This window comes from Phascolarctos cinereus, unplaced genomic scaffold (genome assembly GCF_003287225.1).
Source record: "Phascolarctos cinereus isolate Bilbo 61053 unplaced genomic scaffold, phaCin_HiC Scaffold_2;HRSCAF=192, whole genome shotgun sequence".
Lineage (NCBI taxonomy): Eukaryota > Metazoa > Chordata > Mammalia > Diprotodontia > Phascolarctidae > Phascolarctos > Phascolarctos cinereus.
In genome coordinates this window covers 273,384,031-273,411,500 of record NW_027555625.1, presented here as the reverse complement: position 1 = coordinate 273,411,500, position 27,470 = coordinate 273,384,031, and the positions used below count along the sequence as shown (strand labels likewise).

General features: G+C 43.2%; 1 protein-coding gene across 1 annotated transcript in view; it reads left to right on the top strand.

Annotated features, from left to right (window-relative positions):
• The first annotated feature begins 14,110 nt into the window (after positions 1-14,110).
• The window catches only part of CETP (cholesteryl ester transfer protein), a 29,485-nt gene continuing 16,125 nt past the window's right edge, over positions 14,111-27,470 (top strand). Inside the window, 10 exon segments of the mRNA XM_020965698.2 lie at positions 14,111-14,584; positions 15,602-15,716; positions 16,871-17,005; positions 18,827-18,897; positions 19,386-19,473; positions 20,858-20,927; positions 21,323-21,383; positions 22,802-22,893; positions 24,290-24,409; positions 24,411-24,470. Coding sequence (XP_020821357.1) covers positions 14,464-14,584; positions 15,602-15,716; positions 16,871-17,005; positions 18,827-18,897; positions 19,386-19,473; positions 20,858-20,927; positions 21,323-21,383; positions 22,802-22,893; positions 24,290-24,409; positions 24,411-24,470 — 933 coding nt within the window. The 5' untranslated portion in view covers positions 14,111-14,463.

The window sequence follows — 27,470 nt, the reverse complement described above, 5'->3', positions numbered from 1 at the left end:
GGATGTAGTTCATATGGACCACATGACTTGAATTTTTTAAAAAAGCAGATGTTTTCTTACCATTTCAATTATCTCACTTATCATTGCTATCAGTTCTCCTTTGGTAACAGCCACTTTTATGTAATTTTTTTCTGGTTCAAAAAAATTCTCCTTGGCAAAGAAAGCAGAAGCAAAATAAGAACGAGGGGAGAGAAAGAGAGAGAGAGAGAGAGAGAGAGAGAGAGAGAGAGAGAGAGAGAGAGAGAGAGAGAGAGAGAGAGAGAGAAGAAAGAAAGAAAGAAGAAAGAAAGAAAAGAAAGAAAGAAAGAAAGAAAGAAAGAAAGAAAGAAAGAAAGAAAGAAAGAAAGAAAGAAAGAAAGAAAGGAAGAAAGAAAGAAAGAAAGAAAGAGGAAGAAAATGAGCTCTGGTTTCTCTGTCATCAATTATTGTCATCTTGTCACTCCAAGCAGCTATTCTACTCTTCCTTGAGCCTCCTTTTTTCTCCTCTGTAATATCCCCACACCACACACCCCCCAATAATCTTCTAAAACTTTTTCTGTTGTCCTGGACTTTCCTCACCAGCCTAAGCTCATTCTGCACTTCTGCGCTGCAGACACTACTTATTTTCCTACAAGATCATGCCATGCAATTGTATTTATCCTTTGTTACTTACCCTTGCTTCCAGTTTCTATAAATGACTTATTCAAACCTAAATTGGTTTCTATGTATCTGAAAAGGTCTTTTTAGACAACGCTCCTTTTTCTTCCTCATTGGAATTCTTTTTGTGTCTTCAGAATTTCACTCTTGACAGCTTCCCATTCCTTCTGAGCTGACTTTCTCTGTAGAATTTTAGACCCCGAGATCCTATCTAGTCTTTCTCTAAACCCTTTGAAATCTGCTCTTCCAAAATTTAGGGTTCATGTCAGACTACTTTTAGCTTCCTTTTCCTTCTTGATTCCAGATTCTAAGATGAAGCAGCTGCTTCCTCATAAGGTTTTCATCTAGGCTATTTCAGCAACCACTTTTTCCTTGTTGCTAAGACTCATGTCCAGAACAGAATTTGCTCTTTGTTGTTGCACCTTTTGAAGGAGGTGCCCCTCCCCCTCCCCACAACCAGCCAAAGGGAACTTAGCCAGAAGAAGCCTATTGTCTTGACGGATGTCCCCAGGAGTAGGCAGGAGATAAGGGCTGAGCCCCCAACCCCTTAGCCCTATTAGGGTGGGAGTCAGACGATCCATAGCTTCTCAGAGTTGGTTGGTTGTTTCACCACTCTAAAAAAAAAGAATAGAGGGGGCAGCTAGGTGGCGCAGTGGATAGAGCATCAGCCCTAGAGTCAGGAGGACTTAAGTTCAAATTCAGCCTCAGACACGTAACACTTTATAGCTGTGTGACCCTGGCCAAGTCACTTAACCCCATTGCCTAGCCAAAAAAAAAAAAAGAGCCCAGTTTGTAACATATGAAGGACTAGAGACAAGAGGCCAGAAGGGCTGTCAAGTCAGCAGGAGAGTCAGCCGTGCCTGCTGGTGGGACACCTCCTGCCTCACCAGTGTGGAACCCACTCCCTGACCATTAGCTATTTTTCTACTTCTCCACACCAATGTCTCTGGTCTCTTGAAAATCTCTCATCTCTGTCTCACCCCCTCTAGTGTGTGAAGGGGCAGAATGGTTGACAAATCTGCCAGTAAGTCTGAGTTTGCTCTGAATAGAGACTGGGCCAGAAAGCTCAGTGTGTTGGAGCACAGTGCCAATAATGGGCAGTTTGTGGGTTCAAATCTTGTTGGGGTCAGTCAGCTTTACTCACAGAAATTTTCACCCTCGAAAATCAGCCCCTCAGATGTGAGTGTGCTAGGAGGTCAATAGAGCGTGGCTGCCTCAGTGTACTCTCTCTGCCAATGGAGATGTAACTTATAGTACATACCCTGGTAATGGTAGAGAGAGACCTCATCGGTATGGAGTAAGGAGTTCTTAACCTGGGGGCCCCAGAACCTGCAAGAATATAGATTTCAAGAGGTCCTTGAACCTGGATGGGAAAACAATTACATCTTTATTTTCATGAACCTCTAACTGAAATTTAACATTTCTTTTAATTATGAATTAACAGAAGGGATCCACAGATATCACGAGTCTGCCAAAGGGTCCATGAGAAACACAGAAAATGAAGAATTCCCGTCATATATAGAATCCCACAACCACTGTGAAGTGATTCTGGGTGTCCCTCAGATAGAAAGGAGGATGACTGTTCTCTGCCCTCTGGCCTGTGATAAACCCAGAATAGGAGAGGGGGACCAGGAGATTTTCTTTTTTTCCCAATTACATGTAAAGAAAATTTTCAACATTCATTTTGATAAGATTTTGAGTTCTAAACTTTTTTTCTCCCTTTCTCCCTCCCTCTCCTCCCCCCTCTCAAAAATGGCAACCAGGCTGATGCATAACCCCTTTATTGACAAGTGAGGAAACTGAAGCTCACTCAACTTCAAGTGACTTCCTTAAGGTTACACAGTTGATATGTGTAAAAGGAGTGTTTGGGGCAGCTAGGTGGTGCAGTGGATAGGGCTTTGGGCTTGGGATCAGGAAGATTCATCTTCATGAGTTCACATCTGGTCTCAGATACTAGCTGTGGGACCTTGGGCGAGTCACTTAACCCTGTTTGCCTCAGTTTCCTCATCTGTAAAATGAGCTGGAGAAGGAAATAGTAAACCACTCCAGTATCTTTGCCAAGAAAACCCTAAAAGCATGACTGAAAAATTGACTAAACAAAAGTAGTGTTTGAATCTGGGTCTTCCTGACTCCAGGTCCAACACTCTAACCACTATGGTGCCCTGCCTCTTGGTTGCCCTTAAACCCTGACTCACCTTGGCCTGAAGTTTCTGTCTCTGTGACCATAAAGAGAGTTTAAAGATTTCTCAACAAAGGGATGAAAGCAGGACAGAGGGTCAGCCAGCTAGGACAGGATGGCCAGCAGAGACCTGACACACCCTCTCCAGACAGTGGGACTTTTCCCTCCTTTGGAAAGGAGCTTGTGCCAAGACTTTTGTTTGTAACCCTTTGGGGGTACTCTGAGCAGCATTCCTGCCTTAGGTCAATGACCAGGAGTAACTCTTGGCCTCAAGTTCCCAGACTGAGGTCCTTGGAGTTCTTTCTCCCCCATGGTCTCCAGGGGCAAACCTGAGGTCATATATCTAGGCCAAGAGTTTCTCTGGGTTGGATTAATCTGGATTATAAATTTCTCTGGGTAGGATTAAGTAGGCAGCAAAATGTAGAGGAAAAAACCCAGCCTGGGAGTCCAGAGATCTGTGTTCTGGGCTCAGCTGTACTACTAACTGGCCATGTGCCCTTAGATAATTTACTTCCCCTTTCTGGGTCTCAGATGATTATTGGGATCATTGACCAAGAACTAGAATTGGAGGCAGCTAAGTGGTGCAGTAGATAGAGCTCCAGCCTTGGAGTCAGGAGGACCTGAGTTCAAATCCAGCCTCAGACGCTTGACACTTACTAACTGTGTGACCCTGGGCAAGTCACTTAACCCCTATTTCCTCACCAAAAACAGACTGGAATTGATCTTAGAGAGCATTTAGTCCATCCCCTTCATTTTACAGGTAAAGAAAATGAAGGCCAGAGAGGTTAATAGACTTGAACTCAGATCCTCTGATTCTAAATTAAGTGGTCTTTTTTTTTTAAACGCTGATGTTCACCACTCAGCATCCTTCTCTAGGGATGAGGAAATCAGGAGCTGGCTCAGCTGATGCTCCTCAGAGAAGTAGCTCTAAGCTGGGTCTAACCATTGATTCGTTCCAAATCCGATGTACTAGCTGTGGTTTTTAGGAGCAACAGTCTTCCCTGAAGTGATCCAGGTGCCTGTAACTACCGCCACTTATCATGACAACTATACAAGAGTAGGCAAGCCAGAAGCAGCCAGGGCAGGTGCTCAGGCTTCCCCACCTCCTGATCCTCACATTCCTTCTTTTTAAAAAAGCTTTTTTCAACTAACAAGAATTTATTTTCTCTCCCTCCCAAATTGAATAATTAAAAAAGGAAAACTCTAGCAGCCTTTATATATAGGCATAGTCAAGCAAAGTAGATTCCCATATTGGCCAAGTCCAAAAATGTATGTCTCGTTCTGCATGTGGCTTCTCTCTTCGCTGCATCAGGAGATGGGTGACATGCTGCCTCAGTCATCTGGAATCGTGGTTTGTCACTGAAATTCTTTCAAAGATATTTTCCTCTATGCTACTGTTTTACTAAATAAATTGTCCTCTTTCTTCAGCTCTCTGTACTCCTCCTCACTATGTAAAGGTCTTCCCAGGTTTCTCTAAAAACTGTCCATTTCATAAATTCTTATGGCCCCAAATTATTCCATTACATTTGTGTAGCATAATTTGGTTAGCCTTTCTTCAATAGGTGGACACCTCTTCTGTTTCTAATTTTTTGCTACTACAAAAAGAGCTGCTATTTTTGTAAATATGAGTCCTTTTCTTTTTTCTTTGCTGTCCTTGGGATAAATGACTAGTAGTTCACTGGGTAAAAGATATGCATAGCTTAGTGACATATGGGGCACAGTTCCAAATTACTTTTCGGAAAGGTTGGACCAATTCATAGTTCCATCAACAGTGCATTAATGTGCCTGTTTTCCTGTAGCCCTTCCAACATTTGTCATTTTCCTTTTTTTCATCTTTTATAATCTGATGGGTATGAGATGAAACCTCAGAGTTTATTTAATTTGCATTAATTTATTTGGAGCATTTTTTTCATGTGATTGTCAATAGCGTGGATTTCTTTCTTTCTTTTTTTAAATGCCTTTTGATACCATCTGACCATTCATCTGTTGCTCCAACTACTACATTGTATTGATAGGTCTTCTGGGTCACGTTATCAACACGATGGTGGACTAGACATTTTCTCTGATCCCTTAGACCTCTCAAACCTCTCCAAAACAGAAATTATGTGCCAAAGATAAAGGAACTTCAGCTGTTTTCATGGTCTAGGACACCTGGAATTTAAAGGAAGATTAAAAAACAAACACTTAGGAACTGACACCTACCTTGAGCTCACTCAGGACCCTCTTACCCACCATCCACTATGGTACCAGCAATGAAGCTGACACACAGACCTGCAAAAAAAGCTAGCCCCACATCCCGTCCCTACTTGCTCTTTCTAGTACCATGGAGATCCTGACTCCAGGCTACATAAGCTAGCTGGGGCCATGACAGACAGATGCCCATGGAGGCAGCATTCTGTGCTTCAAACGATCTCTGCAGAGGGACTGAGGAACAGAGGGAAAAAGGTAGGACCCATGTCTGGGCTTGAAATAGAGCTCAAACCCATACCTCTCCACTTCCTCTCAGAGCCTCAGAGACCCAGACTATAGAAACTGACCATGCAGCATCAGTTCTGCAACACTGAAGCAGGATAGGAGGGAAGGAGAGAAGAACCAATTATATTGCTTTTATTTAACACTTACAATGTGCCAAGCACTGTTTTAAGTGATTTACAAATATTATCTCTTTTGATCCTCACATCAGCCCTGTAAGGTAGGTGCTTTTATTATCCATTTTACAGTTGAGGAAACAGAGGTAAAGAGAGATTAAGTGACTTGCCCAAGGTCACCTAGCTAGTAAATGTCTGAGGCTGAATTTGAATACAGGACTCTCTGACTCTGAGCCCAGTACTCTGTCTACTGTATTACTTAGTTGCCTCCATTCCACCTTGCTGCCTTGGACATCAGAATCAACATGCAAGGATACTCTGCAATTCTCTAAGCCTGAGGAAGGAGTTAAGCATTCAGCTAGCACCTATCCGTATTGATAGTTCTGTCCGTCCAAAAGTCTGGAGCATGGACTTGGCTGGTAAACCATGAATTACCCAGCATGGAAGGAAATCACCATCAGTAGGGCAGGAATCAGAATCTGAGAAATAGGGGAAGGTAAGGGCAGGGGCAGGGGAGACTGAAATTATCAAACATCTGAGGAAGAAAAAGACACAAAGACCTTAAACATAAGCAGATAAATCAATAGGGAAAACATTAACAGCAGAAGGAAATATGGCCACCAGATCTAGTAAATGAGTTCAGGCATCTATGAATAAATAATACAAAACAAAGAAAAATGATCTAATACTTAATGGTTCAGAGAATCTTCTGGAATCTGAAGAGAACATGGAATATGCAATTCCTAAATGGTTTGAAAGAGAAATGAGAAGGGCAGCTAGGTGGTGCAGTGGATAGAGCACCAGCCCTGGAGTCAGGAGGACCTGAGTTCAAATTCGGCCTCAGACCAAATACTTGACACTTACTAGTTGTGTGACCCTGGGTAAGTCATTTAACCACAACTGCCTAAAAATTAAAAAAAGAAAGAGAAATGAGAATTATGAGAGCAGAATTAATGACCTGCACAGCAAAAATAATGGGCAGAATAGAAAAACTGGAATCTGCCGTGACAAGACTCACAAGAAACAAAAGAGAGAACAATAGTTTGTAAATACAACACAGAAGTGAAGGACAATCTAGAAGAAGAAAAGCAAAAAACAATAATATTAAAAGAAAAGATGCTCTCTATGTAAAATGATGGAACCAAGCTAACTAATCTTTAAGGTACTTGCAAATCTAATCTGTGATTCTAAGTGTTTGTAGACAAAAAGGACCAGCACCTCTTGTCATTTATTTTACTCTTTCCCCCCCACAGCCTAGGTTTGATTGATCCTTCCCCTGAACTGATAGAGTGCTCTCCAGAGGGCTAGACCCTAAGAACATGTCCATGATTCAGGTCAAAATTGCTTCTTCTCCCTACTCAGGGAAAACAGAGAACATGTACAACTACGCAACGTAGGTAACATCAGTGCTATATAGGAACTGGATTAAGTTTAGAACTTACTCTCTTAAAGACTGAGGTGGTAAGGGGGCATATGTCCTTGAGGTATTAAGGGAAATGTTTGCTCATTTGTTTTTGCTATATCTTTAAAGAAAATATCCCTTGATCAAAGCTAATTGAAGGAAAGTGTTTAAATTAAATTGGGGCACCACTGGCTCCCAAAGCGAAGGAAACAAAGCTGGTGGGAACTCAAGCCAATGGTATTAAAGATAGAAAAGCTAAAACTACATCAGGGGACCTAGAACCCTATGGGGTCGGGGGAGATGTAGCCTGCCTACAGGCTATAAGGAAAGTGAACCGGGGTATACATGCTATATATAGTGACAAAAAACCCTTTTTTTATGTTTATGGAATTTAATTTATGAACTCACAGAGCAGATGGTATTTAAGGTTGCTTTCAGCTCTAAGATTCTATGAGAGACACAGAAGGGGCAAGTTAGGAAAAGTAATGTGAACTGGAAGACAACAGCTAGAGGAAACTTTAAGAGATAACTCCCCTCTCCCCCCCATTTTTTTGCAGACATGAAGGATCCATGGGCATAGAACACTGCGTATATCATCAGTTTTTTTCAATGTCAGCTTCACTGGCTTTTTTCCTCTTCTTCCTCATTTTTTTTTAAACATTCTTTATTATAAGGAATGGTCCTGTGGAAGGCAAGGGGAAGAGATAAAAGGAGAACTTAGGGAATGCAAAAACAAGAGATATCAATAAAAATTTATTTTTAAGAAAAGAGGGGACCTCAGAGTAAGGTAGGTGTGCCCCTCCCCCTTTGCAGAGCTTTGCCTAGGGTATACCTTATCACCACACTTGGCCCTTGCCACATACCCAATGTGACCACCACTACCATCATCATTATCACCTCGCTCTGGTTCAATGAACATTGATTAAACACTTCTCCCAAGCATTTTGCCATGTCAGGTATTGGGAATACAATAATGAAAAACCACATAGTTCTTGCATGAAGAAACTTATGATCTAGGAGGGAAGAAGTGTATATACCTCTAACTCTTCTAGTTGGAGTGAAATTCAGGGAGAGAGGAAGTAGACACCTCTAGCTGGGGAATTGGGGAAGGTAGGGCCCAAGAAAAGCATGCTGGCTGATTAATCTATAATATAAATCCTTTCCTGGTCATTATGCCCTGGCGTCTTTCAGATCCCTTTCAGAAACAGGGAGCTTCATCAGCTCAGACTTAGGCAGGGGGAGCTAGCCTCCACACTGCTCTCACCTCCTACCCACTAAGCAGTGACCGACAGTACCCTCTCTGGGTATTCTCTGGGGTCATTGACATTCTCAGCCATAAAACAAAGAGTAAACAACCAGTGTACGTACCACTGGCCCTGTGCCTATACATACCCTGCCCCCTCCAGTGACCAGGAAGGACAATACCCATCAGGAAATCCCTGTGCAGCTGGGGAAAGACATTGGCCACTAGGTGAAGATGCCTCTAAGAGTGCTGAAGTTCCCTGAGTCAGGGTGAAATTATGACTTATTGTACTACAGGTGAGTCCATGAGCTTAAAGGCCAACATCGCTCTATCAATTAAGCAATCAACAAATATTTCTTAAAAAGGCTTGTGCTATACACTCTGCCAGGGGCTAGGAGGACAAGTACAAAGAAGGAAACAATCCCTAAGTGCAAGGGGCTTACGTTGTTCCAATGGGGAAGAAAAGTACATGTATTTTTATGCAGAATAAATATCAAAAGAAGCAAGGCAAATAACTACAAAGAAGGTCAGTACAAGTTAGTTTAGAAGGGAGGGCCTGAGCAGGTGGGCAGGAGATCAATAAAGGCTTCATTTTAGAAGATGATACCTGAGCTGTGTCTTGAAGGAATAAAGAGAATCTATGAAGCAGAGATGAAGATGGAGTGCATTCCAGGTAATGGGAATGGCCAGTGCAAAGGCCTGGAGATGGGAGACGAAGTGTTCTGTTTGAAGAGGGGAGCAAGTCTGACGAATCATAGTGTGCAAGGGGAGAGCAATGTCCAATGAGGCTGGGGCCAGGCAGTGAAGGACTTTAAAAGCTAAACAAAGGGGATTCGACTTTATCCTAGAAGCAATAAGGAGACACTTGACTTTGTTGAGTATAGGAGTGACGTGGTCAGGTCAGTGCTTAAGGATAATTGCTTTGGCAGCAGCATGTAGGATGAACTAGAGCAGGGAGAGACTTGAGTCAGAGAGATCATTTAGGAAGCTGCTGAAATAACCTTGCTTTTGAGTCATTTTCAGCTGTGTCTGACTGCCTGTGACCCCATTTAGGGTTTTCCTTGGCAAAGATACTGGAGTGGCTTGCCATTTCTTTCTCTAGCCCATTTGACAGATGAGAAAACTGAGGCAAACAGGATTAAGTGACTTGCCCAGGGTCACATAGCTAGTAAGTGTCTGAGACTGGATTTGAACTCAAGTCTTACTGACTGTAGGCCCAACACTCTACCCACTGTACCACCTAGCTGCCTGAAATAACCCATGTGAACTAAGGAGAACTTAACTAAGGTTATAGCTATATGAGGAGACAGAAAGGTTGCAAGAGATATTACAGAAGTAGAAATGGTAAGTTTGGGCATCTACTTAGGTATGAGAATGAAGACTTGAGGAAAACGCTGCAGTTGTGAACCTGAAGAATAGGAAGGATGGTGATACCTTCAACAGAAATAGCGAAGTTTGGAAGAGAGAAGACTTTTGGAGAAAAGGTAAGTTAAGTTTTGAACATGTTCCTGGGGTATTTGAAATGCCCAGCAGCCAACTAGTGATGTAGAACAGAAGCCCAGGGGAGAGGTTGGATCTGGATATAGAGATCTCTGAGTTGTCTGCTTAGAGATGAAACTTAAACCTATGTGAACTAATGAAGTTAGAAAATCAGAGAGGAGAGACAGACAGAGAGGGAAAAGAGGGCCTAGAACAGAACCTTGAGGAGCATCCACAGTTAGGAAGCATGATGCGAATGATGGGCCAGCAAAGGGGACTGACAAGAAGCAGTAAGACAAGGAGGAGAATCGGGGGAGGGAGGTGCCATGCAAGCCCAGAGAGAAGAAAGCGTCTGGGGTGGGGGTGATATAGGTTGAGAAAGATGAAGAATGAGGGGGGGAAATCAGATTGGAGAACTTCGGAGGAAGTAGCTTCAGTTAAATCATGAGGTCAGAAGGCAAATGCAAGGAACTGAAGAATGAATGAGGGAGAAACGGAAGCCACGAATATAGAGAGTTTTTTCCCCCTAGGAATTTGAGAAAGTGGGGAGAGATATAGGATAACTTAAGGGGACAGTTGGGTCTAGTGAAGTTTTTTTAAGAATGGAGGAACTTAGACACATTTGAGTTATAGGTGAAGTGCTTTGCAAACCTTAACGAGCTACATAAATGCTATTAGGAATGCAGTAGTAAAGGAACTAGTAGCTAGGGAGAAGTTGAAGGAGTGCGTGTGTGTGTGTGTGTGTGTGTGTGTGTGTGTGTGTGTGTGTGTGACTGTGACAGAGACAGACAGAGAAACACAAAGACACAGAAAGGGAGAGGGACAGACAGAGACAGAGACAGATGGTGATGGAAGTTTTAATCTATTTGAGAAGATGGGAGGGAAAGGCATCAAACATACAGGTCTAGAGGAGATGACCTTGTCAAGAAGGGCCATCTTTTTGTGGTCCACATGGGGAAAAGAAGAGATAAAGAGTGTGATGTCAAGGGATTCTGAGAAGAAGAAATTTGGAGAAGAGGGAGCTTAACGTGGATCACCTCAGTTTTTTCGGTGAAGTAAGAGGCGTGATCTTCAGCTGAAAGAGGGAGGAAAGAGAAAGTTTAGAGTAGCTTCCATGGGGAGTAAGATAGGAAGTTACTTAGGGGAGGAATAAAAGGACTGCCTCGCTGCAGTGAGTACCCTGCTGAGTAATATGAATTTATAATGTACATAGTTATGAAACTTCCTCCAGATCCATTTAGCATCTAATAAGTAGAAGTGGAGGAAATAGATGGTGGGAGTAATTCGAGGCTGAATATCGGAAAGAGGTGAGCCATAATAGAACAGGGTGGAGTTGAAATGGCTAACTATAGGATTGATACTAGAAGAGGAAGGAAGTAAAATCAGAGTCAGGGTAATGGAGAATGTATGGAGGGATGGAGAGATTGGAGATCTCAATGAGAATAAAGAATAGGTTTAGGAGCATTGAGGTATAGGGAGAAATGGAATGACAAAAGATTGTGGTCAGATAAAGGAATGTATGACTCCAAATTTGATTAAGTCTGTGAGCTTAGGAAGGCTAGATTTAAAGAGGTATTCTTTTGTTTTATTTCGAAATCACACATGGAGAATTTCAGAGGAAGATTTCATGATGACAGAAATCCAGATGTGGATTTACTACAATATGTCATTGTTTGAAAAGGTAGTCAATAGTCTACAATTGTGTTAGAAACTGCAGCCTTAGTATAACACACCCAAAGTAGTACAGGGTGCTAATATATACACACATGTTTTATATATTTTATGTCTACATAGATATCCCCATCTATATAACACACAAAAAAATATATTAGATATTTTACATATATTGATACTGATATATATGTTTATATAATATTTGTATAAATATATTTGTTTATATATGTGTATTATGCACATAATAATACATATAAATTGTGTATGTGTAAATATGAAGATGCAATTGTGTTATGTAAATCTATCATACATAAATACGTGCATATATGTATCATATTGATATTGATATAGACATGTATGCATTTGTGTATATTTACAAAGAAATTGCTACTAAATTTGGAGCAGCTGGGCATCAGGGTTAGAAAGAAATTAATGGCTTGGATACCTATTTTTGACAGTATACTTTGCTGTTTAAAGGTTGTAGCCCATGAGGTTAACTTCAGTTGGCAGAATTCTAGAACAAGTGATTAAAAGTGACGATTGTAAATATTTAGAGAAAGAAGTGATCATCACAAACAGCCAGGCTGTGTTTATCAAGGACAGAACAGGCCGGGCTAGCCTCATCTCCACAGGCAGATCAGGGGAATGTCATGGGAATGAAGAAGGTGAGCGGTTATGATGGCTGACAAAAATGGTATCCTACCAACTTTCAGTAGTCTAGAAAGGGGGACTAAGCTTATTATGGATAAAGATGTCTATTGTGGATAAATGTAAAACTCTATGCTGGAATTTACTAGACCAACTGTAGAGGATGGGGGAGGCTTAGCCTAGTTAGACACTGGCTGATGTCTTGGGGTTTAAATAGACTACAAATTCAATATTAGTGACAAATGTGATATGGAACTTAAATTAAAAAAGCTCATTTGATCCTAGGCCACATTAGTAGACACCTCGTGTTATATACAGGGGAGGTGAAAATATATCTGTATTCCCTCCTGTTCAGAGCACACCTGGAATATTCTGTTTGGTTTTATGTATCATATTATAGGAAAGAAGACATTGTCAGATCAGGAAAGGCAGCTGGCCTTGAGGCCAAGAAGACTATGTCCTGTTTCTGACACAGACTGGCTGTGTGACCTTGGGTAAGTCATTTAACTTCTCAATGTACTAGGCTACTCTCTCTCTCTATGACAACAAGTTGCAAAGAAGGTAGTGACCCACAATAAGAGTATATCCAGCCTGGAGTTCCCTTCACCAATGAAATCACAGATCTGGTCCTGTCCCTTTCCTATTGACAAGCTAGAGGATTCCTGAGGAGGGCAGTGAAGGGGGCAAGAAAATTGGAGACCATGTCCTACAAGGGGCCATCAAAGGAACTGGAGATTTTTAGCCTGGGGAAGACCAGACTTAAGTACGCTGTCTTCAAATATTTGAAATGCTGTTGGGAAGAGGAGTTTGACCCATTTTGCTTGGCCTCTGGGCAGAACTAAGTGGTAGGTATAAATTTAGGTTCTATAGGGGGAAATTTGGGACAGCCAGATGGTGTAGTGGATAGAGTGCTGGGCCTGGAGTCAGGAAGACTCATCTTCCTGAGTTCAAATCTGGCCTCAGATACTTACTAGCTTACTAGTGTGACCCTGGGCAAGTCCCTTAGCCCTTTTGCTTCGGTTTCCTCATCTCTAAAGTGAGCTGGAGAAGGAAATGACAACCCACTGTAGTATCTTTGCCAAGAAAACCCTAAATGAGGTCACAAAGAGTCAGACATGACTGAAACAATGGAACAACATGGGCAAAACATACCTAACAATTTAGCCATTCAAAAGTGCAGTTGGCTGCCTCAAGTAGTAGTGAGCTCCCTGTTTTTGGAGGTCTTCAAGTACTAGAAGCTGGAAAGGACCTTGGAAGGCACCCGTCCCAAGCCCCTGAAACTAAGGCCCAGGGAGGTTAAGTTACTTGCTCTAGGTCACCGGGTAGTAATGGTCAAAGGTAGCATTTGAAACCAGGCCTTTATCCCACTGTAATATAGAGGAGAGTCCTATTCAGTATGGTTGATGATGTAGGAGGTCCCTGCTTTTTGATGAGATGCTGACAGTACTCCATATAGTGCTCTGCACAAAATAAGCACTTAATAAACATGCATCGAATATTTGTATTGCATGGTGGCTGTTTAGGGCAGCAAGGTGGCACAGCGGACAGAGTGCTGGACCTGGAATCTGGAAGACTCATCTTCCTGAATTAAAATCTGGCCTCAGGCACTTACTAGTTGTGTGACCCTGGGCAAGTCACTTAACCCTGCTTGCCTCAGTTTCCTCATCTGTAAAATGAACTGGAGAAGGAAATGGCAAACCACTCTAGTCTTTGCCAAGAAAAGCCCAAATGGGATCACAAAGAGTTGGACATGACTGAAAAACAACAATGAACAGCAACAAAAAATATGGCTGATTAGTCTGTAGTTCAGAGGAGGTGGGGAATGCAGACACAAGCTAGTGGCTTGTCCACTCACCTGCAGCTCACCTGGGCTTTAAACTGGGCCTTGAGAGACTGGATCAGAATCTTGGGTATTGGTAAGCCATTATTATAATATATTCTTCCATCCAAGGGTAGAGCTGAGGAAACCCAAGGCCAGATCACATCAGAAAGGAAGGAATAATCTCCAGGGGCGGATAAGGAAGACTGAGGGAATAATAGACCTAAAAAGAGGATAAGAATGTTCTGGAAGGCCAAGCATTGTACCAGGGATAAAAAGTCCTTGGGAACAATGAGGGGAAAGGGGAAGTGATTAGATAGCTGGCCAGCAGACTCTGACATGTCCCACCCAGGTCCCTCCTCTCTCCAATAGATATTGTCCTGCCCTGGAGAGTGGCCTTGGTGGTGTTCCTTTAGAGCAACTGAGGTTTCTGAGGGAAAGACAGACAGGCATTCCTAGTAGCCCTAAGTCCCTGACCCTCTACCCTGGCCTGGTAGTTAGGTATTTTTCTTTCAGGCTCTGGAGGTTTATCCATACTAAGCCCACTGTGGGAGCCTTATCTGAGTTTGTACTTTGCAGTTACCAGGATGAGGGGCTGCCATTCTCTAGGGGATAAAGACTGACATTTTTAGGAAGTGGCCCAGCTATTAAGGAAACCAGTACTGCTCCCATACACACCCTGCCCCATAGGGAAGGGGGGGAAGTCACGTCAGTCTTGCCTCCCTGCTTCTGGAGTATAAGAGTCACTGGAGGCTCTGGACTACCAAGCACTCTCTCCCCTGGGCTCCAAGAACCATGCTGGTGTCTGTTCTTCTCTCACTGGCCCTGCTGGGCACCACTGAGGCTTGCAAAGGGCAGTCATCCTCCTCCCAGACTGGTATCGTATGCAGGATCACCAGACCAGCCGTCTTGGTGTGTAAGTTTCAACTGTGGGTCCCTCCCTGGGGAAGAAGTGGTGCTCTTCAGAGTTGGTACAAGCCCTCTGACCCTCTGAGCTGAGCCCTTATGGGGCAGCCTGCCCAGGAGGGACATGTTGGCTTTTCTTCCCTTCTCAGCCAAACTGACTGCTAACATGTGAGCCCATTTCAAAGATGGATTTTTTTGCATGGGTTAAGACATACAAACAGAATGGGGGGTGAAGGTGGGTCTTAAGAGTATCAGTCCTCTTCAGGTTTGTGGTGTAGACCCCGGATTATACCACAATAATTCTCCATTAGCCACACTTGGCTTATTCCAGGCAGCTATTTTAATTTCAACTTGACTATCCCCACCTGACCTCCATTGCATCTCTGGCAGATGCTATCAAGTGTACGCTCAGAAAATTCACACTCCTTTTGTTACCAATCATGGACAAGCAGAACCAGGAGGGGAAACTTGCCCCAAGAGGGAAAATATTACACCAATGACCCCTAGATCACCTTATATCCAGTTTTAGGAGAGCTTTCTATGGCCAAGGTTTGGGAGCAAGTCTAGGACTGGGGGCAGCTGGGTGGTACAATGGCCTGGAGTCAGGAACACCCATCTTCCTGAGTTCACATCTGGCCTCAGATACTTATTATGTATGTATGACCTTGGGCAAGTCACTTAACCCTGTTGCCTCAGTTTCCTCATCTGTAAAATGAGCTAGAGAAGGAAATGACAAACACTCCAGTATCTCTGCCAAGAAAACTCCAAATGGGGTCACAGAGCATCAGAGACAACTAAAACGACTGAACAGCTATGACCAAAGCAAGACAGGTTAGCCTGTGGGAAAAATCAGATGGTCAGGCTATCATCAAAGTCAGATATCATTCTACATTGCTAGGATTAAAGGTCAGTCCTATCACTTTGGCAACCTGCTTAAACCTGTAGAAATATTTAGCAAAGGATTTAAATGTAGGTGCTTGAGGGGTGCTGTAGGAAGTCTCATGGTCACATTTACTTCTGTTTCTAGTGAACCAAGAAACCAGGCAAGTGATTCAGAAGGCATTACAGCGTGCCACGTATCCTGACATCAAGGGAGAGAGAGTTATATTGTTCCTAGGCAAAGTCAACTACGGCCTATACAAGTGAGTCTAGGGGCTTGGTGAAAAACCAGGTAACTCTTTGTTCTCTTTCCTATTTCTCATTCCCTATCATATACATTCAGGGCCAAGATTGTGGGAAAAGGACAGCCTGTGAGTCTCTTGCCCAAGATCACATAGAGTCAGGGGCATAGCCGGGGGCACAGAACCTAGGTTTCCTGACCCCTTTCTCAAAGAAGAAACTTTCCTAGACACACCATCCTGTCTAGATATGGGATGTTTCACTCTAATGAAGCAAATATCCCCACCTGCATGAAGTCACAGCTCTGAAAGCAAGGGGAACATTTTGTAGCACTGCATAAATACATGCCATTTTTATTCAAACTAATGCGTCATAAGCACATTCAATGTGAACTGTTACATTTGCCTCATAGTTTAATTAGGTAAAGCTTACTGATTTATGAAAGGCAGAATAGAGAGCTGGCCTTGGAGCCAGCAAAAGCCAGGTTCAGGTCCTGTCTCTGACACATGCCGGCTCTGTGACTCTGGCTAAGTTAAGTTCTTGTTATCCCAGGCACTCCTCAAAGACTGAGTTACGGAGTAATTGACTGTCTACCTGGGGAGAGACAATTTCTTTGTGGTATGTCCCCTATCCCAATGAAATTAGAGGTCTGCTCCAAAAAGAATTAATAATAAAAAGATCTCAGTATTCATGTATCTACATGGAAATGTTTGATATTTTGACTTTGGTAACTCTGTGAGCCCATTTCCCAACTCTCCAATGAGAGAATTGGGGTTGAGATGATATTGGAGGTCTCTTTTCCCTCTAACATTCCATGTTCTGAGAGTGGCTTAATGGATAAAGAGCTGGCCTCAAAGCTAGGAAGACCTGGGTTCAAATTCTCCCAATTACTCATTTTCCTAGATGACCCTGAGCAAATAAAATCTCCTAAGACCATACGTTGCAGAGCAGGCGCCCACCAGCATTAGAAGAAATCTTCCTCCAATTTCCAGTGGAGGGAAGTTCCTAGTACAAATGAAATTTCAGTTCCTAGTGCTTACACTAGGGTAGTAGTAGTGTAAGTAGTAGTTGGTGAATAGTGGTGACTGGGGACACCTCTTCTTCTCTGTTTCTGCGATGGAGCCTTCTTCACCCCACCCCCATCCCCATGAGGTCTGATCTCCATTTCCTCTCCCAGCATTCAGATCAGCAGCCTGTCCATCTTCAGCAGCCAGGCGGAGCTGAAGAAAGATAAGAGCATAGACATTGCAATTCAGAATGTGTCTGTGACCTTCAAAGGGACCCTCCAATATGACTACAATGGGGGATGGCTGTAAGTATCCTTTCTTGAGCTTTCTTGAGCTAGGAGACCTAAGGCCTTGATGGCAGGACTCTCTTTATATCACTAGCATGTGGCATAGCACTGTGCCTGGCACATAGTAGGTGCTTAATAAATATTTATTAATTGACTGAGTTCCAACTTGCTGCATGAGGTTGAGCAAGGCATTTCTCTCTTGTAAGCCTTAGTTTTTTCATCTGCAAATTGGGAGTATTGGTCTAGCTCAGAGGTTCCCAAACTTATTTGGCCTACTCCCTCCTTTTTAAAAAATTAGTCAGTGCTCCCCTGGAAATCTACTTTCTTTAACCCCTTAATGTTTTGTTTTATCTTTTTAATTTGTGTCATTTCAAAAAAATATATATACATATATATACATTTTTTTAAATGTATCTTAAATTTAACAATTTATTGTAAATTTGTGGGAATTTTTCCTGCATTGAAATTTTGATGATGCAATATTATATCATGTGATTGTATGGTATCGTATTGTAAAGAAGTCATTACACGCACATATTCCTGCCGATGCATGCTGGACTTCCCAACAATGTGTGACATGCTTGCCTGCCTGCCAACACTTGCTTGTTAAGACCCGTTGTTGGACTTGACCACTGGTCGGTTATAACTTGCATTTTGTGTGTTTATTTGGAAAATAATGTAATCACTAGGACTTTAACTCTGTTACACAACAGATGAAACATGTATGAATGGTTTTTCAAAATTTTCTTTTCTTCTTTCCTTATGCTTCCACCTCCCCCTTATTTTTATTTAATGCACCCCCCCCAATGGCACTGGAGGCTGCTACTGCCTCCCTGGATCGTTCCAGTGTCCCCTAGCTGGCAGTTATCACCCACTTTGGAAACCTATTGCCCTAGATTCTCTCCAAGGTACCTTTCTTCTCTGATGGCCGGGGTTCCATAATCCCACATACCCTCAGACCTCATAGAAGAGCCTTTCCATCTGAGTAGTCAGCTGCCCCCAGTTTTCCCAGGTAATGCTTAAAGCTTCTCTGTGGGTATTCTTCATTTTAAGACAATTCTTTATACCAAATCCCAGAAGTATGGCAAGGATATAGATGGAAATAAATTATATTATTTGCAAATTCATACTTCAAGGATTTGAAGAAAAGATTCCTGGATACATCAGGGAATTCCAGAATGTGGGACAAATTCAGAGTGGAGGGGAGACATAAACCCTGGAACATCCCAAGACGAGTGCATACTGCCTTTGCCCTTGCTTCCTGGTATCCTGTATAGCACGCCTCCCAAACCAGGCAGTATGAAGGCAGTCTGCTCCAGCTGGATGCAGGTTATGTCTGTAGGATCCAGACCTTTGAGGGGTGTGTGTGTGTGTGTGTGTGTGTGTGTGTGTGTGTGTGTGTGCTCACACTTAATTCCTCCCCATACTGCCTCAAGGGGAAGTGCCCTCTCTAGATGTCTGTACCCTGGGACAAAGCCCTAGGCACTCACTGTTAGTTACACCTCTACAAGGACCTGATGTGATCTCTGATTAATCAGCTCTGCAGTCCCTGCAGCTCAGCTCAGTTAGCCTGCTAAGGATAGCAAATTTGGCAGGTCTCCCACTCTTTGGGTCCTGCACTATATCTCCTGTTTTATAATACGAGCTCATGGGGACTTTGAGTTTGTTATGCAGAATTTCTCCTGCCAGGAATGCATTACTTTGCTTTTGGTAAAGGAGGTTGGTGGTAGAGCAGACCCCCAGATTCTTTAAACTGAGAAGGGCTGACTCTGCTGGTGCCATGGAGCCAGAGAAGTGTGTTTTAGTGTCTTAACTTTCCTTATTGATCTTCCTTGTTAGACTGGAAGTTCATCGGTCTGTTGACTTTGAAATTGACACTTCACTTGACCTCCAGATCAATACCCAGCTGAGTAAGTAAGCACAGTACTGAGCCATGCCTTGTGACTTGGGCCTTGCACCTCTCCCATGTCCCTGCTCTTGGCATCTGGAATTTACTCAGCCCCAGGAGTCTGAAACAGCTCTTTGGGGGTGAGCTTGGGAATTGGGACACCTGGGTTCTGTCCTCAGCTCTATCACTTGCTAGCTATGTAACTCTGGGGCTTTACTTTCCTCATCAGTCATGTGGTCTAACCTTGATCACAGTGTTGTGACTCAAATCAGAAACATATGGAATAGCCACATAATGAGCACAAAGGATCAGTTCTTCCTTTGCAGTCTCAGCGGGCCCTTACTCCCATCCCAGGAGGGGAGAGACTGCATGCAGGGCATATGTGCCACTCCCTAACCCACCCCAAATCCATTGCCCAGCTGGTGAGCCACCATGGCCTAGCGAGGCGGTGCTTTGGCTCCCCCTGCTGGCTTAGGCTCTTTATAACTGGGGCTTATTTTCGGAGAACAGATTGCGAAGCAGGGCGTGTGCAGGCTGACACCTCCGACTGCTATTTGTCTTTCCACAAGCTGCTCCTCCGTCTTCATGGAGAAAAACAGTAAGTGTTTCCCTCACCCCAGGAACCAGCTCTGCCATTCTGTGTCCTGAGCCCCACCCCCCTCCAATATCCTGTGTCCTAACACTCTTCTGACATCCTGTGCTCTCAGGTCCTTCTCAGCTCTGATATTCTATGTGCTGAGGTCCCTCCTTACTCTCATTTTCAAAAAAAAAAATTTATATATATGTATATATATATATATATATATATACACACACACACACACACACACATTTATATATATTCATATATGTGACATAGACATGGCTCTACTATGTGTAGACAACATATATATATATACTACATATATATAATTATCTACGCACAATATATATATATATAGACATGTATCTGCACATAGTTGTGGACTCATGTGGAGCCATGTTACAGTCATATATTGCACGTAATCATGTGATTGCATATAGATAGAGCTTTTAAGGATCAGGGTCCCTGTGGTGGTAAAGTGGAAAGAACACTGGCTTTGGAGTCAAAGGTCCTGCCACATATTACCTGTATGACCTTGGGTAAGTCACCACCTCTCTGAAAATGTCTCCTCATCTGTAAAATGAGGAAGCTAGACTAGATAGCCTCAGGAGTCCTTTTCAGCTCTAAATCTATGATCTGATAGGGGATTTGTAAGAGCTATAAGCAGGAATTCTGGCATCCAGTGAAAGTTCAATTGAAGAAGGTCTGGAAAGGGCTTGTGGGTTCTTTTCCTCTTCAGATCCCTTTGATGTGAGTTATAGGCTGCATAGGCAAAACTCCCTTTTCCTGCCGTCATTCCTCCTTCCCTCAGTTCAGCATCTCCGGAGCCCCTATGCTGCTCTACCTTCCCATTTCATTGTTGCCTGTTCCATTGATAACAAACTGCCCTTTGTCCTTCTTCCCACTCTCTTTCATCTATTTGCTTTCATATAAACCGAGTTCCCCCAAGAAGACACCCATTCCTGGCTATTCTTCCCATCTCAGTACTATATTACCTTCATTCATGGCCCCTGCACAGTGAGCCAGGAGGAGGAAGAGCAGACATAGCCCTTGCTTCTCACTGATACTTCCACATCTTCCTTCTACCAGTTTACCCCATCCCTCTATATATCACCCTGCCCATACACTGGTGGTTATTACTATTCTCACCAAATTTCAACCACTAGTGATCCTTATCCCTGGATAATCTTCCCCTTTAGCTCTAATGATACTGGTGGAGAACCTCTAGATGAGGCCAGTCTCCAGACTGTAGCATGCAGGAGTGCTTCCTTAGATTTCAGTGCCTGGGTCAAAGCTCTAGCTACCCGACTTGAGTTATGACTCTGACCAGAGACATAACTGAAGGATTTTCCTCCTACTGTGAATGAACTAAAACCAGATGCTTTTCTACCTCCAATAGACCAGGCTGGATTGAACAGCTGTTTACAGACTTCATCTCTTTCACCTTGAAGCTGATCCTGAAAGGGCAGGTAAGGAGTTTTCTATAGAGGCAAGATGATCCTTCACCAGAATGCCCTCCTCTGAGCTGACAAGGCTCTGTGCCTAGAGACTAGGCTATGGAGCAGAGTGGCAGGTGATTTGGGCCATTGATGTTCCTTCACTTTGAAAAAGCATTCCTCTAGGTGCCTGAATACAGATGCCATTGGCCTCTGAAGGAATACGGCTGATTCCTCATACTCGTTCCTTGGGTTCATTTGGTTTGACCCATGTCTCACTGCTGGGTAGTGGATGTACCCGATGGGACCGAGACCTGAAAGGGAGGGAGGATTCAGCCAGTTACGATGGTACCAGGGATTTGAAAGAAGCCCTTTCTCCAGTCTGCACCCCCTAGATCTCCCTTTCTCTCTTGCCTCTCATTCCTCAGGTGTGTAAGGAAATCAGTGTTCTTGCCAACATCATGGCCAATTTTGTCCAGGACAAAGCAGGTAAAATGTGGCTTCTTTTAAACCCTCCTTCTGTTTTCCTTCTGACCTCTCGCATCTTCATTCTTCACAAATAATTGATCATAGGATTTGTATCTGGAAAGAGATAAGCTAGGCAGTAGTTCAGTTGAATGGATTTAGACCCAACTGAATGGCTGGATCCAAAGAAGAGTCATTAGTGGGTCTGTATCAGCTTGGCAGGAGGACTCCAGTGGAGTGCTCCAGGGATTTGTGCCAGGTGGCCCAACCAGTGGGTCAAAGGATGGTGTCCATGCCTTCTGAGTCTTACCTAAAGGATCTATGTGATTGGACCTCTGAACCACAGAGACAGCAGTTTAATTGTGGTGGTGGTGGTGGTGGTGGTGGTGGTGGTAGTAGTAGTAGGAGGAGGAGGAGGAGGAGGAGGAGCAACAGCAGCAGCAATAGTAATTAGCTATCATTTATATAGCAACTACTATATGCCAGTCACATAAGTAATTAGCTAGCATTTATATAGCTCTGGATACTCTCATGCTACTGCCCACCACCTTGTTGGATTGTGTGGGGTACCACTGCAGCCGCCTCTCCCTATCAGGCTGTCCTCTGTCCTACAATCTCCTGTCCCTTTTCCCCACCACTGAATTTGCCCCAGGTATAATTTCTCCTAGTTACAACCGTATCTGGAAGTCTCCAAACTTACTACCAGAGCATAGAGGCAGAAATTCATTCAATCTATATCTAAGTGGTATAGTGGATAGAGTGCTGACCCTGGAATCAGGAAAACCTGCATTCAAATCCAGCCTCAGATACTTACTAACTGTTTGACCTTGGGCAACCCACTTAATCTCTGTTTGCCTTAGTTTCTTCAAAATATAGGGATAATAACAGCACCTACCTCCCAGCATTGTTTTGAGGATCAAGAACTTTAACAAAACACAGAGGTGTGCAGAGAGGGAAGAATTAAACAGGAACCCAAGATTCTGAGCTTGAGTGACTGGGAGAATGCTAGTACCATGGACAAGGACTGGGAGGTTTGGAGGGAGACTGTTTCGAGAAAGGAAAAATCCACACTGCCCATGGCCACACCCTCCTTAATCACGGGGGAAAGTGCAGACAATGTAAATTTTATTCCCCCTCCAGTCAAATGCCCCTTTCTTTACTCATGGAAAAAGCAGGTCCTGGCCTGGATACATTTTGTGGGGGCAGTAAAAAGGGGAATGTAGGTGATGTCTGAGGCCAGAAAAGAGGTCATTTTTCTCCCTAAATCAGAATTGAAATGGGGATAGAATCTTGGTGTCTTGAGACCAGATCTCCAAACCCCACAGTCCTGTTGCCTCCCCATGCTTGTCTGGGGTAGGGGTAGAGCCAGTTGAGGTAGAGAAGAAAATGCCAAGAGGGGCATTTAGGATTCTTAAGCTAGCTTCTGATTTTCCTTCTTTCAGCCAACTTCCTCACAGATGGAGACATTGGTGTGGACATCTCCCTGACCAGAACCCCAGTAATCAAAGGCAGCTACCTGGAGTCACATCACAAGGTTGGAATGAGTCAGGGAAGGCATTAATAGGTGGGGTTTCTGAAGGGGCTGGGCCTAGGATAAACCAGAATTCTTTATTCTACCCCCACTCCTCTCCTTCATCATTCTGAACTACCACTGGATATCTCTTAAGCCAATAGCATCCAGGGAGAGAACTGGGTTTAATGGAAAGAGCACTACATTTGAAGCCAGATGACCTGACTTCCAATCCTGTTACTGCAGTTTGCTATGCATGAGACCTTGGGCAATTCATTTCATTTTCTCTAGTCCTCATTTATAAAGTGAAAGAGCTGGAATAGATTATTTCTAAGGTGCCTTCCAACACTAAATCCTGTGATACACACCTAGCCCCCTTCCCATGGAGCCCAGTTTGTGGCAAAAGACCACACTTGCTTTACTCTCTGTAGGGCTCTTTCCCTATGTCTGTTTTGGAGCTCAATAAGAGTTCTCTTGGGAACAGCTGTCCAAAGTCTTCCTGTAGCCTCTGCCCTATTTGTTTCTTTTCTGTCACCACTGAATTGGGGTAGAGGTCAAACTCCTTCTCCATCTGCAAGTCAACTGACTAGGCATACTAAGGGGGAGGGGCATTTGGGGGGTTGAGGGGGAGCTCTGGCATGGGATAATCCAGTAGCTATAGGGAGAAGCTAGCAAAGAACAAATCGAAGTTGGTAGTGAGTAAAAGCATCGTAACAATAAGGGTTTTTCCTAACGTGGAAAGGGCTGCCTCAGGAAGTGGTGGATGAGGACCTCACTGAAAGTCTTAAGCACTGATTGGATGACTGTTTAGTGGGTACACTGAGGTAAGGATTCTTTTTGAATTACGGGTTGGACAAGATGGCTAAATGATGTCCCTTCTAGCTCTAAAATTCTGTGATTCTGATTCTGACCACACAGATCTCTTTCTTGGAGGTAATATTTGGGGATATATGATAAGATTTGAGCAAGACAGCAGATTGCCCTTTTTAATTTTCTCTGACTTCTCTGGGCTGATCATAGGATCATAGATTTAGTGCTGGAAGGAACTTCAGGGGTCCTCTAGTCCACTGCCCTTACCCACTTTGCAGATGACAAAACTGAGGACCAGAGAGGTAAAGCAGCTTGCCCAAGGTCCCAAGGTAGTAAGTAGCAGTAGGTTTGAACCAAGGTATTCTAAATCTAAATCTTTTCGCTGCTGAACAGTGAAAAGGGCCACGCTGCTGATATTAAAACCAATCTCTGTTCTTTGCATATGAGACAACTAATATCAAGGTACAGAGGGTATATGACATGCTGGAGGACAGAGAATTAACGCTGTCCACAGTGAATAGGAAGACTAGTGAATCTACTAAATGGTTGACAATAATTTGACAAAACAAAGTTTTGGAGTTCTCTCACCTTCCTCTGATTTTTCCTCTAGGGTTTCCTGACCTACAAGAACCAGTCCTCAAGCTTTCAGGACTCCACTTACACCCCAAACCTCCTGGGTGACTCTCGAATGTTGTACTTTTGGTTTTCTGATAAAGTCTTAAGCTCCCTGGGCAAAGGCAGCCTTCCTGGACAAGAGACTAATGTTGACCCTGACAGGGGATGAGTTCAAGGTCAGAACAGATGGGCTTCTGTATCTAGGGGGAGGTATAACACTCACCTATGCCTGCATTGAGAGAGATAGCTGCGGAAAAATTTGTGGGTACTCTAACTGGCTTCAGATAAAATATTTTGGATAGAATAATATCTTATTCTAGAATCACAGAATCTCAGCATTGGAAGAGACCTTCAAAGTCACCTCAACCAGCTGACCTTGAACATAAATCCCTCCTGCAACAGTCCCAATAAGTGGCCATTCAGATAAAAATCCAGCTCAAACAAAATCTCCATAATGATTAATAGTTACATATAGTAAGACCCTGAAAGACAGTGGTGCATTATTAGTATTAGCCACAGAGCCAGGATGGCCTAGGTTGAGTCTCTCAGGGCTCTGGGCAATTCTTTAAGACTATAAATTGGAAAGGTGCTGGCCTGCTTTGGCAGAGGAATTTTTTGCTCATGAGAGTTGCCTATATCAATGAAATCATAGGGCCAGTCCTTTCCCCTGATCCTTAAGACTTCTGATATAAAATGATCATCCTCTGATCTGAGGTAGCCCCCTCACACCAACTTTCAGAAGGGCCACCACTGTAGCTGTACAAGGACATGTACCTAAGCTTGGCTCTGCCCTGTTGAACATTTTTATCAATGATTTAAGTAAAACCATAGATGGAATACCTCCCAAATTTGCCACTGAAGTAAAAATAGGAGATATAGCTCTAACTTATCGGATGACAGTCAAGATTCAAAATGACCTTGATAGTCTAGAATGTTGGGCCAAGTGTAAGAAGATGAAATTTAGGGGCAGCTAGGTGGCACAGTGCATAGAGCACCGGCCCTAAAGTCAGGAGGACCTGAGTTCAAATTTGGCCTCAGACCAAACACTTGACACTTACTAGCTGTGTGACCCTGGGCAAGTCACTTAACCCCAATTGCCAAAAAAAAAAAGATGAAATTTAACAAAGACAAATGTAGTCTTATACTTGGGTTCAAAAAAACAAACTTCACAAACATGACAGTTGAGGCATGGCCAGAGAGCAGTTTATCTGAAAAAGATCTGGGAGTTTTAGTGGAATGCAAGATCAAAAGGAATTGACAATATGATGCAGCAGCCAAAAAAGCAAATATACATATATACATACATATATATGTAATATGCTTTTTTTTTCCATTTAAGAAGCTAATGCAATATTGGGCTGCAAAAATAGAGTAATATTGGTGGTGTCTGAATTAATGAGGTCATAGTACTTCTGTACTCTTCAGTAGTAGTAGTAATGGTAGTAGTAGTAGTGGTAGTAGTAGTAATAGTAGTAATAGTAGCAGTAGCAGCAGCAGCTAGCATTTATTAATAATATATCATTTTTCCTCACAACAACCCTAGTAGGTAGGAATTAGTATTATCCCATTTTACAGATGAGGAAGCTGAGGCAGACAGAGGCTAAGTGACTCACCCAGGGTCACACAGCTAGTAAGTGTCGAAGGCCAGATTTGAATTAACCCCAGGTCTTCTTAATCCCAGGTTCAGAGCTCTATTCACTGCATTGGTAGACCATATCTCGAATACTTTAGTCAGTTCTGGTCATAGTGTTTTAGGAAAGACTTCGATAATCTGGAAAGGGTCCAGAGGAGGACAATGGGGATGATAAAAGGCCATATGAGGATTGGTTGAAAGAAATGGAGGAAAGTACTGTCTGGAAAAGAGAAGGCTTAGGGCAGGGCACTATCAGAGATGTCCCAGTGAGATGTGCCTGGAAGTGGTGCATTCCCTCTCACGGGAGGCCTTCAGGCAAAGGCTGGATAAACCTTGCTGAATCATCTGCTGCTGAAGAGGGGATTCTTATTCAGGCATGGACTGGACTAGGTGACTTTGGGGAACGCTTCCAACTCAGATTTGGTATTTCTATGATTAAGGCTCCAGATTATTCACAAGTCAATGAGTTATCAATATTTCTAGCTCTTTCCCTTAGCAAATTCTTCACAGAAAAATTCTTCTTCTATATTTGACTTAGTAGATGGGATTCTAGGAAGGTTCGTTGAAATCTCTATGTCCCCTGAAATCAATAACCTGCTCTCACCCACTGCTCCCAAAGCACTTTTCTTTCCATTGTCTCATGTGATTCTCACTACAGCCCTGAAAGGGAGGCAGGGCAAGGATTGTTGAACCTATTTTACAGATGATGAAACTGAGCCACAGAGAAGTTGGGTGACTGGAATTCAGGTTTCTGACTTCTAGTTCTGGGTTCTTTCCACTCCTAGGAAGCACAGTATTGTAGAAAGAGCACTGGAACTGGAGTTAGGAGAAATCTATATTCAAATCCTGGCTCTAATGCTTAAATATCTGAGTGGCCTTGGACAAGTTCCTTCACTTCTCTGTATCTGCATTACTTTGTCTGTAAAAAATGTAGGTTACAATATTTCTAACCCCTCACAGGGTTGTTGCGAAGAAAGCATTTTGTAAGTCTCAAACTACTAGAGAAAGGTGAATTGATTATTAATACCACTATTATAATTTCACTAAAAAAAAAATGAGACCATATACCATGAGCTCTCTCTTCTCTCCACCTCTAAGCTCCAGTCTATCTCTACATTAGCCCCTCCTCACTTAATTCTTCTTTGTTCCAATCTCCGTTGAAGAGGTGGCCTTCCCCCTGCCAATCCAACACCTCCACTTATGTCTTTGATCCCTATTTTGTCCAGGAGCTTCCCTATTTCTATTATTCCCTCTCTGTCCCTAATTTTCAGTCTCTCCTTATCTACTGCCTCCTTCCTTATTGCTTATAAAGATGCTTCCCTAACCCCACAAAAGCCCCTTTATATGATCCAACTATCCTCTCTAGCTCCCATCCTGCCTTTCTCTTCCCTTTTACATCCAAACTCTTAGAAAAAGCTTCCTACAGTCATTGCCTACACTTTCTCACACCTCCCACTCACTTCTCAGCCCCTTGCAATCTGTCTTCCCTCCCTACCACCCAACTGAAACCATTCTCTCCAAGGTTACCAAAGAGTTATTAACT